The sequence below is a fragment of the Drosophila suzukii genome, chromosome 3, assembly GCF_043229965.1.
Source record: "Drosophila suzukii chromosome 3, CBGP_Dsuzu_IsoJpt1.0, whole genome shotgun sequence".
NCBI classification, from domain to species: domain Eukaryota; kingdom Metazoa; phylum Arthropoda; class Insecta; order Diptera; family Drosophilidae; genus Drosophila; species Drosophila suzukii.
In genome coordinates, this window is record NC_092082.1 from 5,155,537 (window position 1) to 5,170,306 (window position 14,770).

The 14,770-nt window shown below is 38.6% G+C and overlaps 1 protein-coding gene across 2 annotated transcripts in view; it reads right to left on the bottom strand.

The window, feature by feature from the left end:
• Window positions 1–14,770, bottom strand: part of LOC108012295 (uncharacterized) — a 65,617-nt gene that overhangs the window by 23,008 nt on the left and 27,839 nt on the right. For both annotated transcript variants that reach the window (XM_065864391.2, XM_017077597.4), the window contains one exon: window positions 3,497–3,971. In XM_065864391.2, coding sequence (XP_065720463.2) covers window positions 3,497–3,881 — 385 coding nt within the window. In that variant the 5' untranslated portion in view covers window positions 3,882–3,971. The remainder of the gene's footprint in view (window positions 1–3,496; window positions 3,972–14,770) is intronic.

Consider the following 14,770-nt stretch of genomic DNA (forward strand, 5'->3'; position numbering starts at 1 on the left):
GTTGAGCTAGCATAAATCTGGCAATAAATGTTTTCGTCTATGGTCCTTCAATATTTATGGTGTATCCCATGCCAGGACAAAGGTTCTAATGGACCAGAATGAGATGGCAATGGAACTTGAGAGTTCGTTCCCTAACGTTACCATGTAATGCTTTATGCGACCAAAGTCAGCAACTTAAATTTATTTATTTGAATTTATTTCACCACCACAATAAAAATATCAAAATAGGCGGAAGGAGCCGTCGACTTCAACAGCTGCTGTTTTTGTTGGACGGACCTGGCCTTCTCCCATTGTTACCCCGATGTTGTTGATATCGTTGTTATTATTGCTATAAAACATTTATTCAACAGCCGCACAAAGTCAAACACGAGTCCTTTTTTGGGTTTCGTTTGGTTTGGCTTGGTTTGACTTTGGCTTTGGCTTCGGTCTGGAACTGGGGACCTTTCATTTTTATTATTGTGCCACAAATTGCTGTAAATATTTGCAGAATATAGAATTGTTACCCTTTATACTTTTTTATTCCCTTCGTTATTTTTATGGGTGCGACGGGAGGCCTAAAGTGGGGCATAAATTATAGAAAATATGTTGTTGAAATAATCAAGCGGTTAACTTAATCTGCCATAAAGCAAAAACATGTGAGACTAGAATGACTAAACGAGTGGTTTAAGTAAGCAGAAAGTGCCATAAAAATGGGGATATCCTATTGTACAAGTGGTTCGATGAATGGAAGTGCTTAGCAACAATGGGGAAAATCAGCAGGCTGTTAACTTAAGCGGTTCTGAATATTACTACCTTATCTCCTTTAATTTACTAATAAATTTTCAATCAGAAATATTATACAATAATATTCATATGAACAAAACTTAGAATAAGAATAAAAGTTAATCAAGTTATACCATAATTCTATATGCCACATTTTTTCGTATACCTACAACACTTATTTTACATTGATCCGGAAAATAACGAATGCCTGTTTGGCTTCCTTCATAAAACAAATCTCATACCTCATTTTTTTGCTCACCCTAACGAGCTCCGTTTTCAGGCAGCCAACTCCTAATAAAGACATTTAGGCGGGTCGAAACTTTTTGCTTGCCTTTTGTTTTTCGCTTCGGAACTTTGTTAGAATAATTCCCAGAAATACCTCGGCACCCACCAGCTAAATGTGTCGCCTGGGATTGCCTTTACCTTTCCGTGGCCGTTGTCGAATTTCGCATGCCATTTGATTAATTGCCATGCAAATTATGGTGTAAATATAATAACATTTTATTCAGCTGTCAATTCTGCGGCAGAGAACCGAAACAGCCGCAGAAACATAGGCAGAAACAAAGCAAAGTCCCCAGACATGGGCACGACATGCAAAAACTCAATTTAGAGACCCGACGAGATGAAGCGAAGTGAATGGCATTCGCTGCAGTCCAGGCACGACTTTTCCGCTTTTTTCAGGGAGTATTCATGGTGTAGCGTACCGCCATAGCCGTTATGGCTGGACCTCTAAAAACCGAAACGAACCGCAGCAAACACCTAAGCACAAAATTAAGACATTAGTCAAATTTTTTTCACCGCAGCTCTTCTCAGAGCGGGCTTAATCCCTTTGCCAAAAAAACAGCAAACCAGAAAACAAAAATCTGAAAAAATATAAAATATTTGCCAAAGGCTGCCGCAGGTACTTCCATGGAAAAGGCTGCCCCACGTCCAGGTGAGTGTTGCAAATTAGTTGACACGTCGTTGGGGCCACAGGAAATCCCAGACATTCGGCGCGACAAACAGTCGCCCAGTCGGCATGAATAAAGTCATTTATATATACTGAAAAGCTGAAATGTTTCGCCACCAGCTCCATTCCGGCTCTATAATTAGCCTAATAACGCAAGGCACCCATCGCAGGCTGCGTTTTGGAGTTCGGACCCCGGCTCAGTGGAGTTTTACTATGTATAATGACTTCAATTTGCCCTGAAAGCGATTCCTGGAAATCAAATACGGCAAACGGCTAAATGCCATGCCATATCCCAGCCCACGGTGCGGATTGTGTTCTAGAGATGCCCTCGTGAGGTCATTTTTACCATCATAATATCCTAAACATTTTGTAGGTATAGTGCTCTAAATAAAATGTAATATTTTATTGGTGAAATTTAAAATAATATATTTAAAAAATAGGAAAGATAATAGGATAGTTTGTTATATCGTTAAACTTAGACTCTCATATATCATTTATGGTGTCCCTACATTTAACAGGATGATCGGAATTCAATATATACTGTACAAATGAAGAACTGAAATTCTGGAATATTTGTTTATATTTCTTATAGAGATCCTGTTCTAAGTAAAATTCTCTCGTTTAACGCGACCATCTCTATCATAAACGTATGGACAGCGGTCATTTGGCATTCGCTTTGTGCTATTACGAGTATTATTTGGGTTATGGGGTGAGTTCTAACAGGTTTTCCACCGCAGGGCGAAATTTGCATTTAACGTAAATGAAAGCTAGATTCTAATGTGTACTTAGAGGAGTTTTAATTTAGCTGTGCATTTCCCCGAATTTCCGTTGGTCGATCGACTTGTTGCTCACCCTTCGACTTGCTTCATTTGTTCTCAGATAAATTAAAGAGCTCGCTGGCTTTATCCTATCTATCCCATCTGCTGCCCACGCCCACTGCTTCATATTTTCATAAACTTTTCCGCGTCTAAGCCGCCGCCTTTTCCCCCTTGGTTTCCAACGAATAGTTTCTTTTACGAGTGCAGAGACAAATTACTGGCGATGTGCCGGGGCGATAGTGCTGGTGGATCCCCGGATCGCGAGCTCGAAACTTTGGCGAAACAACGCCTAAACCAAAAGCTGCCACAAAGAGTTATGTGTGCAAATTAAATTTGCAAACGCAAGTGCACGTAAAAAAATAAAGATAAAATAATATTTCATTTTAATAATATGAATTTTTCTTGGGTTTTCTTCTAAGGAGTAACTCCATCAATTTAAATTTTCTTGGATATAAAGTTTACACTATGATTTTACTATTAAATTTTCATTTCATTACTAAAAAAAATCTTTCCAATTTAGTAAATTGTTTCATTCTAAAAGAAATTGCATAAAATAAGGTTATATAGAGGAGAAAGATATAACATATGATAATAGCTTTTTGATGAGGCATAAACAAGTTGTTGTTAAACTCTATATATTTGATATTTCTTGAATTACAACCCAGTGGGATTTGGGGTTATTTAAATCTATATTTTTCGAAGGGAATATATTATTATATTATTATGATATTTTATTTTTTTGAGTGCAAAAGGCGGCGAAGGAGGAGTCTCTCCCTCTCGCTTGCCGAAAAGCAATCGAGCCACGCACGCCCAACATCAGTTTGATAAATTGATATCAGCGATCGATGCACGGCCGCCAGATTATTGTCTTGGCAGGGAGTTTTAATTGAAAAACGACAGGAGCAGAGGGGCCCTTCAAAGGGGGTGGATAAGGATAAGGAGGCCTGGTACTGCACTATGTACTCACCTATGGAACCGTCCAGGGAGTAGGCATTCCGCTGCCAGGCCCACGTGCACAGATCACAGGTGGTCAGACCGTCGGCGGCGACGCTTTCATCCAGGAAGGGCGGGCGGGGCGGCGGCGGTACAAAGTGTCCGTTCCACAGACCATTTTCACTGGCATCGAAGGCCAGTGGGGAATCGAAGGTGTCCACCTCGATGGCATTGGCCCACCAGTCGTCGTCGTTCAGCGGATTGTAGCCAATGCTCGTGGGCGTGGTGACTGCATCCGGATCCGGTGGTCCTGGCAGCTGACTCTCCATCCGGCGATCCACTCCGGCCAGCGAATCCAGCCGTGAGTTGGGGAACACGGAGCGCAGCGTACTGCTGGCATCCTGGTAAATGTCCGCCATTTTCTACCTTCGGGCGGACCTCAGTCGGTGGTCTCCGGCCACATCGATCTGGATCTGGATCGGAATGGCGTCTTGTCCGGCTGGGCGACTCTGTAATGGAGTGGTTAAACTTGTTAACTTGTTGCCCAACACATAAATAATATAAAGCCGGACAAAGTAATTCATAAATATTGGCAAATGTTGTCAAATTTGGTGACCAAAACTGGTCAGCAACCGGAGCTGGTTAGCAGATACAGTAAGATATCGGGAAAGCGACTAAATATTACCTAATAATTTATTATTTTAAAAGAATATCCAAACCTTATTGGACAATATTATAATTTATACCAACCTCCAAGCTAAGTATTTGATATTTACTTAATTTTTGGTTTCAAATGTTTATTTTATTATTTACTATTTAATTTAATTGTAATTTTTCAATTTCCTTAGTGTATAATAATGCATTGTTACTTACTGTAATTTGAAAGTTGTTTTTCCCGAAACTATGGAATGCCCATTGGTGGTGTTCGGTTATCCTTATTATTTTATTTATACAAACCCACCTCATTACTATGCACACCCCCAACGTCCACCCCAATTAATAATCCCACAATAAAGACTTAATGCAGCTGACCAACACAGAAGAGGCGTGGCCATTGAGGCAGAGTTTCCATGGGTGGTAGACAGGTTTTTCCACCTAGACTACCGAAAAGTTTCCCTCCCGTCTGACACACATTAATCAGCCCAAGAAAACTGCCGGTTGACACTAATGAAGTTTCCTAACAAGATTAAAAATTGCTGATAAAAAATATGCCAGAAATAAATCAGCATTAAAGGTGAGCTGGTAGAAAAAAATCTACAACTTTGAGTAGTTCAATGGGTCAGCGGTGTGTGGGTACGTTAAAAGTGAAACTCCAGACAAATGTGCTAATCAAAGAGTAGGCCAGCGGCCATCGACCAACAGATCATCGGAACCGAAATTATATCTTTTCACCGTGATTTATAAGCCAGCAATTACAAGCTCAGCTCACTGATCGCCCATTATCTGGCTTAATAATGCAAAAAAAACATAGCCGAAATACTCTGGGAGATATAAATACCATTGCAGACAATGGAACTTTGAAAGAAAATAGTGAATAAATAAAAAACGCCGAAATCATTTATCATAATCATTGTGATTGATTCGTTGGGAAAAATAAAATATCACAAGTGAATAACAAAAATTTTTATATCGTTTCAAAAGGCCGACCGAATATCGACCGCCCCACAGTTTCGCTCATCAGGCGTATAAACGCTTTTGGTTGTTGCCACAATTGTTGTTTTTGGATCACGTCTTTAGCTCACGTTTTGCTCCATTGAATCACTCACTCAGCTGCGTTACCTTTTGGCCAAATGAAAAAAAAATCGTAAGAAAAACAATAAAAAAGATCTAAAAAATTGTTTTCATTCGGTGACTGACCGGGTAGCAATTGAACTGCCCCCGCTGCTCGATCCGCATCGAATCGGCGGGGCCATCGGGGGTTATATCGCCAATATGGCTATATGCTCGTATTTTCTAAGTTCCCGTTGCGGTCTTGCCTTGTTTGCAACTTTCGAATATTATCAATCATGCAGACATTTTTACGCCCGATTCGCTGTCGGGCGACCTTAAAGCAATTTGATTGTTTTTTACCTAATGGAGGAATTGTGTTCCAGATGGTTTTGCTCTAAAATTAGAAACATCAAAGCAAACGGTTTTGAAAAACTCTCAAAAAGGAAAAATAAAGAACGCGGAACTCTTTGGAAATCCAAAATGTTTACTTGGAGTCCCTGGAGTTTTGGTATTCTAAGTCTAAGGTTTTCACTTAAGAAGAATTTTAACATACTCCAAAGGTAAAACAATTTAGATTTAACATTATCTAGTCTCTTGAGGAAATAATATACAATTCTTGATATCTTTTTAATGATCTTCATAACTTTTTTTCCTTGATTGAGTTTTCTCTCTGTTTATAAATAACTATTTCTCAAATTTATTTTTATCTTGTTGAACAGCCGCTTCTCCTTGATTTTGGCCACCTTCCATATTAATCACACCGCATGAGTTGCTTTCAGCAGACAATGGAGCCATGTGCCCTCATCTTGGGGCCATCTAAGCGACCTGCGACGGTAAGTGCAATAAAAAAGAACTTTTTCTGGTTTTCATGTGTGTCTTTATAGCCTTTTTTTTGGCAAAGTAAATCGGTTGACCAAGTTTTCACTTTTTTTTCATTTCGGTTGGCACAGACTCGAACACGCGTTGTGCGTTAGTCAAGTGGCTTAATTTATATTTATGAAACACACACTGGCGAACCTGTGGAAGAATTATGAGTCTGACCCACACTCATTTCAGACTGGATCTTGGACTGGGGCCATATAATAACAATTTAGGCTTGTTCCCCGTCTCGGGCGGCAATTTTTCACATTAATTACAAATTACAGATTTATTAGGTATGAGAGTCGCAGTCCCAGTCCCAGACGCCACGCCCTTTTCGTCGCCCCCTACCTTAACTGGGTAGTATTTTTACCGAACCAGTCAACATGCAGGTTACAAGCTTCCTTGGACCTGTCGGCGAATAAAATTCCAGACCAGTCACATGTTACAACTCTTGGCCAACTACGCAATATGCACTTAAAGAAAATGGGTAGAGATTGTAACTACACAATTAAGATGTAGTGTATTGCATAGACATATGACACATAATGTTCTAACTTTAAGTTATAACATCTCTTATCAAAAACCATCTACTTATTATTAACTAGACTTTAATCGCTTAGTAGTAAATGCTTTAATTTTCTGTATTCTTTGTAACTTTCTTGGATCTTTTAAGGTATGGTTATCTGTAAAGAGGTATTACCTGTTTTAGCTGGAGGAGCTTGAACATAGTAAATTCTTCAAATCGAATATTATTTTTATAAGTACCTCAAGAGGTTAAATCAAAAGGTTAATATATATGATTTTTTATTTTGATGGTAACTAAAAAATAGGCCAATTCCTTAAAAATTTTAAAAATTCAAAATAATATATTGATTTTAATATTTACAAAAATAGAATATATGATTTCAAGCACCATATATGCCAATAAAGAACGGATTTCCCTGTTTTTTCTCGGTGCACACACAGAACTTGGCTAAAATATTAATGAGTGTTGTAATTTGTTGCATTGTAATAAATTAATTTTGTGCGCCGCGGCACTCGTGAGAGCTGCGTCGAGTGGCGGGATTGGGATTGGGCTTGGGATCGGGAGCGGGAGCAGCCATTTGCATATGAGAGCAAACCACTTGGAACTCGCCGAGCCACCAGCCAACTTAGCTAAGCCAACTTTGCCGGCCGGCATGGGCGGCTGCACCTCTGGGCTCTCGGTTCTTGGCCCTCTCGGCTGTTGGCTCTCAGCTCTTGGCTATATGGACTCTTGGCTCTTGGCGTAGCCCACCACACGCTACACAGAAGTGCATGAGTAGACACTTGAAACGTACTTGGCACTAGACTGATTATAGTCAATTCGTTGAATTGGACCACCAAGTGGCGGCGGTCCGTTCGTTCCCTCGAATCCGAGACCAGCTCGAAGTCATCATCAGCAGCTGAGCCGCAGAGCGGACTTAGGTCCAAAGCCAGATCCACAGCCGTGGGCAACTCGCTGAGCCAAGCGACCAGTCATCCTCATCGCAAACGCTGTCTTGGCCAGTTGCACAGGCATTAATACCAAGTTCCACAAGATGCACAGTGGGTTTGCCGTGGGAAATGCATATAAAAGACTGAGAAGAGGAACTTTGGCTAAAAAACAACACAGTAGGTTGTACAATTCCGAGATCTTAGATTGATTATCTATGCTTAAAGAATACCTTAATTATTTGGTAATCGCATTATGACCTTGTATAAAAAATTCTGAGAAGAAATTTTTTATAAGGTACCAAAAGAATACCCAAATATTTGTCCTTTTTCTGGTAAGAAACCATAAAGTCCTAGGATTCAATTTTGAGGTATAAGTTATTTTTCAAAATAATATACCCAGTACAAAGTATAATATTCGGTAAACGTATGAGTCTTAGGTATAATATTTTGGGGCTAAAAGGTTTTATAAGGTAGTCAGCATAATACAAATAATATTTTACTTATCATGGTAAAAATTCATACAACTACAAATGGTTTTTTAATTTTGATAGACAATAAATTGTACCCTTACCATATTTTTAATACCTTTAATAGATGATTTTCTCATGATTAGGATTGAAGGATCATTTTTACCATTGCTTATTGTGAAATAAATATTAAAATATTTTATTTTCGATTCTTTCCCTTGGATAAACGAGTATAATTTATTATCAATTTTGTATCAGTATGAAATTTAATTTTTAAAAATCTGTTGGCTATACGAATCCACTCTTCTATTGTTCTATGGAAAAAAGTTTTGTGTAGTCTTTCAGAAATTTAATTGATTTTGTTTTCTTAATTTCATTAGCTGATTTTGTATGTCATCTATAAGTAACCACTGTGATTGTTTCTGGAGCGACAATCCAAACTTGAATGGCGCGTGATTGTGAGGCGTCTTCCTCCGGTGGTTCCACACTCTCACACACACCAGAAACACACAGAACCTACAGACTTACACCGATTACAACGACCACTTCAAAGATGGCCACAAGAGTAGCATCTTATTTTGCGTTGCCTTCGACTTCGATGGCGGGCCGTTGAGTTTACCCTAGAAGGGGATTTTCTGGAGGGGAATCAGGAGTGGGGGGATCTATCTGGAGGAGCTGGAATGAAGCCACATAATGAAAAGAGTGTGTGAAGAATTTTAAATTCAAAATTGCATGAAAAGTCGTGAGTCGCAAATAGCTTGTTGCTCGACTCTGTTGGCCACAACAGCAGACAGATATCCTACTCATCACTTGAGAAAATGAAAAAACAATCATAAACAGCAGGCAGCAAACTCTATAGAGTATACCTACCAACAATGCTTCGAGTGTGTACAGAGTAAAATCCACTCGAGAGAAATAATAAAAGCGCCCAGCAGACAATCGTTTTTTTTCCTGAATTGGATTTTTTTTTTGGTCTTTTACCTGTTTGCCATTTGTTTGTTGTTGTTTGGCTTTTGTTTTTGCTTTCTTTCTGCACTACACCTGCGTTTTTTCTGCTGTTTTTCTAGGCGAAAAAGGGCGCGAGTGGATCACTCCTCAAGTCGAGACTTAATAAAGTTATTATAATTTAAGCGTTTTGATTATGCGCCTTGGCAGTGTTTAAAATACCAATGCAACGGCGCCTTTGGGCCACTTTTATGTGGCTTTGGCCATTTTGTTGTGCGCCCGTGTGTGTGTGTGTGGGGGTAATCTTTGTGATTGGTTGCGATTTGCCTTTAATTTTGTTTGCTGGTAAGTGTTGCATGCACGACGATGTTGCCGCTGCTGCTGCCAATGTTGCAAGTTGCATGCATCTCCATCTCCCGTTGGCAAAATGTGCAGCCATGTTAACTTGCAACTTTCCGCGTGGTAAATCCATTTCCCCGCCCGCTGCTTGACTGACTGACTCACTGATTGAATGACTGACTGAGAGACTGACTGTGTCGAGTGTGTTTCCTTGCGGGGGTGCCTACGACTTTCAGGTCTCTATTAGAGCGGCAGATTGGTTGTGCAAAAAAAAAGATACATAGAGGGAAAAATAAATACAAACTGGAATCACAGTCGAGTTGATTTCCTACATGCACACATAAGCTCCATTGGGCTTGCATAAGGCATCTGGAAATTAATTGCTTGTGTCATGTACGGAGATTCTTAACAACAATTGCTGATTAGAGATGCATCTGCCAGATGAAATCGAGTGTCTAAGTAGGAGGAGTGCGGAATGAAGTCATTAAATGGAAGATGTATCATACAAATTAGCTGTGGATGGAGCTGGGTATGGGTTGATCTGTCATTATTTTCACTTCCTTTTAGCAAAAAGTATCACTATTAAGTCTTATGAAAAATTGGTTTTAATATCGATTTATAAAGTATCTTTCCAACCCATAAACCTCACATTTGCCACACTTTCATCCACATCTCAAGCTCACCTTCACCCCAAACGAACCTCATTCTCTTTCATCACAAAAGGCACACTTTCCACGCCACCACCGACCGACAAAAGGAAAACGAAATGAAAATACTCAAAAGGTGACAATTACTTTCAATTTTCCGCCAACTTTCAAGCATACCCAAAGCGCCGGCATGTAGAAAAATAAGTTTGTGAAAAAAATCATAAAAAATGTTCATCTCACTCTCCTTGGGCGACGTGTTGGCTTCATCTGCATCGGCTACAGTTTCACCGGGGCGAGAGCGAAAAGAAAAAAATGGAAAACTGTGAGGAATAGCGAAAATATTTTGCCACAGTCACAATTTCCTGAACTCTTGCCCTTTATGTCGAGCATTTTGTGCCGCTGGCAGCACACTCCAAACTCCACACGATTGCAAGAGGAGAGGACCTGCCTGCAATTCGAAATGCTGCAGCAGCAACTGCTGCAACTGCAACAGCAACATCAACCGGCCACGGCAGCAACATCGGCAGCCAGAAAGTGCAACTTGATCGGGCGAGTGCAGTGAGCCAGTCGATGATCGTCCCGCTTCGATTTGTATCGCTTTGCATTGCCTCAATCTCTCAATCCCTGACCCCTCCTCATACACTGGAAAAAACTATGATCTATGAAAAATAATTGTTATATATTTGAGGTCTCTTTTTTTTTAAAAATACATGTTTATGTACTTGGGATGAAATAATTATGAATTTTTAATTAAGGTTACCAAAGCATGATATCCTTTTTTTTATATCCAATCATTTTAATCGAAAAAAATATTTTAAAATATAATGATAGGCAGTCAAATTTTTAAAATTATATATCATGTATCTATATAAAATATTTTTTTGATTTTTATATCAAGAATTTCTTGTCGGAATAAATATTTTAAAATTTTATTATAGGATGTATGTGTATATGTGGGTATACTTAAAAAATATATCACATTTCTATGCTCAAATTGGTTTAGTTGTTTGAAAAAATAAATCTAATTCTTATATTAAACGGATATAATATTTGTAGGCATCAATTTAAAAAAACTGTTTCAAAGTTTGTGAATAAAAACCTTTGAAAAAATGTATTTCAGTAAACTGTAAGTTAAAACCTTTTTTCCTTGTGTACTTCTTTCTTCTCGCTTTCATTGTACACTGATTTAATTCACTTGGTCCGTGCCGCGTGCCCCATAGATTTTCTTGTGATTTGAGGTCCAGGCGGCCTCGATCTGCACTGGCCGGGATATCGAATATTTCATAATATAGTAAGTGGGACTGCGAATTTAAGACCTGAACCTGAGTCTTGGCGACGCGACCTACAGCAGACCAACTTTCCGGGCCCACTGGCCATTAAAAGCGAAAGTCGTAAAAAACGTTCGGTTTATGCCCTCTGCTCATATGCAAAATCAACACAATTTTCAAACGCCAAGTCGGACTGCTCAATTTTATTTACTCACTGCCATTTGAAACAATGGCCGGGCATTTGAAACGCTCACTCAGACCCATAAAACACAAAACCGAATGCTCGTTGGAGACCAGCTAAAAATTTTTTATAGCATCTTCCAATCACGCGAAAGGAATTACGTTGGAAATACGCTGAAATGTTTATGAGGGACGGATGAATGTGCCAGATCCGAATCGCATACACAGTTTCGCTTTTGCCTATGCCAAATCAAGTTCCTACGTATTTATACTTATAATCTTTTAGAAAAAAGTTACCAAATTGCCAGCGAAACAAAGAAGATAACTTGGCTTTTTATTGGCCAGTCTTTTATGCCCCCATTTAGTGATGGTCTTTATGAGCCCTGTTAATTGCCAATGAAATCATGCCAAGTTTGGTATCTTGTCTCATGAATAGAATGGCAGATGATTTAGGAATGGATTTAATGATGTATGTATCACATAATGAGGGGGCTTAACATCAAAATTAGTCAGAAATTTGATGATACTTAGGTCAGATATTTCTTTTTCTGTATATTAAAACAAAATAAAAAATCATTTTTTAATAATAAAATATTTACTCTTCTTCAAATTTTAAGAAAAAGAAACTAGATGGCATTAAAATTCTACTAACACATGATAAAAACGCGTAGGCTCAATCATAAAATCCATATCTTTTATGTATTTCTTAAGTTCACTTTAAGCAAACAAAAGGCATTTAATCTGTAAATGTAAATATGTCTAGAGGCCTTTTTGCGCCATCTTCAAAGTCATAAACACACCCTAAGAAGCATCTTCATTGAATAAATATGCAAATCCTGCATAAGCTGATTGAATACGGAATTTATAGTTATCTCGGGTGGTTTTCTGGGCATTCCATGCCAATGGAGCTTCCTGCTCGAACCGGAGGGAAAACTTTTACTGCCGGTAACAATGTTGCAAAGTTGTTAAGTTCCACGTTAGGAACAAGCGCATTACATACATTCCAATTGTCCCCGACAAAATCGTGCCCGGCCATCTAATCGCGAATGGGAAACAATATCTATGCTAATCTAGCTACAAGATCATTGACAATAAAATGGGTTTCCCTCCCTCGAAAAAATTGGGAACAAGAACCTGTAGCCGAAAACTACAAGCCGCAACAAATAATGAGCCGTAATGAGCAATGATCGCCACACAATTAGCCAAATTTCGCTGATGTTGTTGTTGTTGCTGTTGTTGGCCATTGCATTCTGGCAAGTTTATTTTTTTGGGGACAAATTAAAACTAAATAAAAAAGCAAACAGAGGAAGGCTGAAAAAAATACACGAAATTAAACAAACATTGAGGATTTATATGGCCCGGCACTTGGCGAGGTTTCTTCGTACTTGGAAATTGCCGGAAAATTACAAGAAAATCGTGCAAATCTTGTTTGCTCTCCGAGAGAGCGAAAAAAGGTACACAGAAAAAAATATTTAAATCCAATAAAATCTAAAATGTCAACGGAAATGCTTACTTTTTATAAAATATTTTATATAAAAGAGTTTATTTAACGTAAGGGTATTTTTCGCTAAGACGTTTTACTACTTTCTCACATTTTATTATTTATTGTGTAGGAAAAAAGAAAAACCAGGCTTGAAAAGCCACAGCTCAGTTGGTATCGGTGGACTTTCCAACAAATTTAAACGTTACATGCGAGTAGATTTCAACGCGATCCGATCATCGATTGCTCGTGCACCCACACAGATACTCACGAATACACTGAAAGGCCGCGGGGCATGATGCAATGCAACTCCTTTTGCCCTCAGGTGCCGCTTTTCACTTTCCGCCCGTTTGTTTGTTCATTCCACCAATCGGCAGGCAATTGGCCAAACAAAGTCAGTCAAGTCAGTCATTTTTAGTGACTCGACTACGGCCTTTGTTGATTTCAACGATTGGCGTACCGAATAACTGCAACTGTCATTTTCTATTCGCGAATTTTCCGCTGGCGACCTGCTGGGCTTGCCTTCTTCTGGCTGCAGTTTCCAAAAAGCGGAAAACCATACAAAACAGCCAAAAAAATAAATACATTTTTCGCTGCCTGTCGAGAGGCGAAATGTCAATTTGGCGTTGTTTACTTTTTATCCAAAAAAAACCTTTAATTTCGGTTTTAGACTTTTGAGTTGCATTCGTTGCGCCTTCAATTGCCGCAATTTAGCTGGAAACACCCCCTTAACCCATGACAATCCAGCCTATCACACCAAAATCCGCTTAAGGCGCGCCATTGAGTGTTAATTAAGCATTTATTCAGCATCGGGTGTCAAAGTTGGCTCTAAAGAGCCGAAAATTAATGCCAGTTTGTGTCGATTTTCCTTTGTTATCAATTGAAAATTTATTTTCGGTTTCATTCTCGGGCCCGATTTTGATTTCGGCCATAAAGTTAAAGTCCAAGGCGCAACTTCATCGATCATTGTCTGGTGGCATTGTCAAAAAAGCATACACAAATAAAATGCCAGAGGCCCAAAAAGGTTGATATGGCTTCCTTGATGACTTGAGAGACAGCTCTCGACTTAGATGAATCATTTCCCGCCTCAGCCCCTTGGTCCAAAATCACAAGCGTTTTTAATTGGTCAATAAAAAGCGGCACGTTGGCTATAATAACAGAGGAAATGCCAGAATTACCGCATTTAATTTGCATATTTTGCTTTGGAAATTTGACAGTTAAATGTGGCTTATTGGTGTGTAAGATTTCAAATTAAAGTCAAACCAGCGCGAGCCTGAATGGAAATGTGGTTCAAATTACTTAATAAGTTTCTTTTTGTACACTATTCATGGGGCTGATTTAAATTAACTTAAGGCGCCTAACATATTTTAGTCTTTGTTTTAAAGACTTATGGAGATATAAAGAAGCTCATTAAATATAAGTGTTTTTATAATGTCCATCAATAGTTTTTTTAAATATACTTCCGATGGATTTCCAATCCAAATTCTTTGATATATCAAAAAAAAACATTTTTAAAAATATGTTTAATGCTAGCAACATTTGAAATGATAATCAAAATAATCAAATAGATATTCCTTTAATTCTTTTGTATACATAAATTACATTAAGTCAGAAAAATTACACGCTGTATCTTAGAACTATTCCTATGCTAACAAATCTTTAATGTAAGTAGGGAGGTTTGTCTGTCCTTAGAATCATATAAATAGTTGAACATATGTACTCTTTAAGAATGATCTTGAAATAATATTCACCATCTTTGATAGCTTATGAAATATTTTCTATAAATAAATCTATAAACATTTATAAAGAATCCCCCTTATTATTTTCTTTTAAATATGCAAGTGCTAATTGAACTTTGGCCAACCCGTCGCCTCTCAACAGTTGGCTTAAAGTGCGCTAACCTTAATCGGTGTAGGAAGTGCAACGGTAAACATTATCAAGTAGCGCCTAGATGGG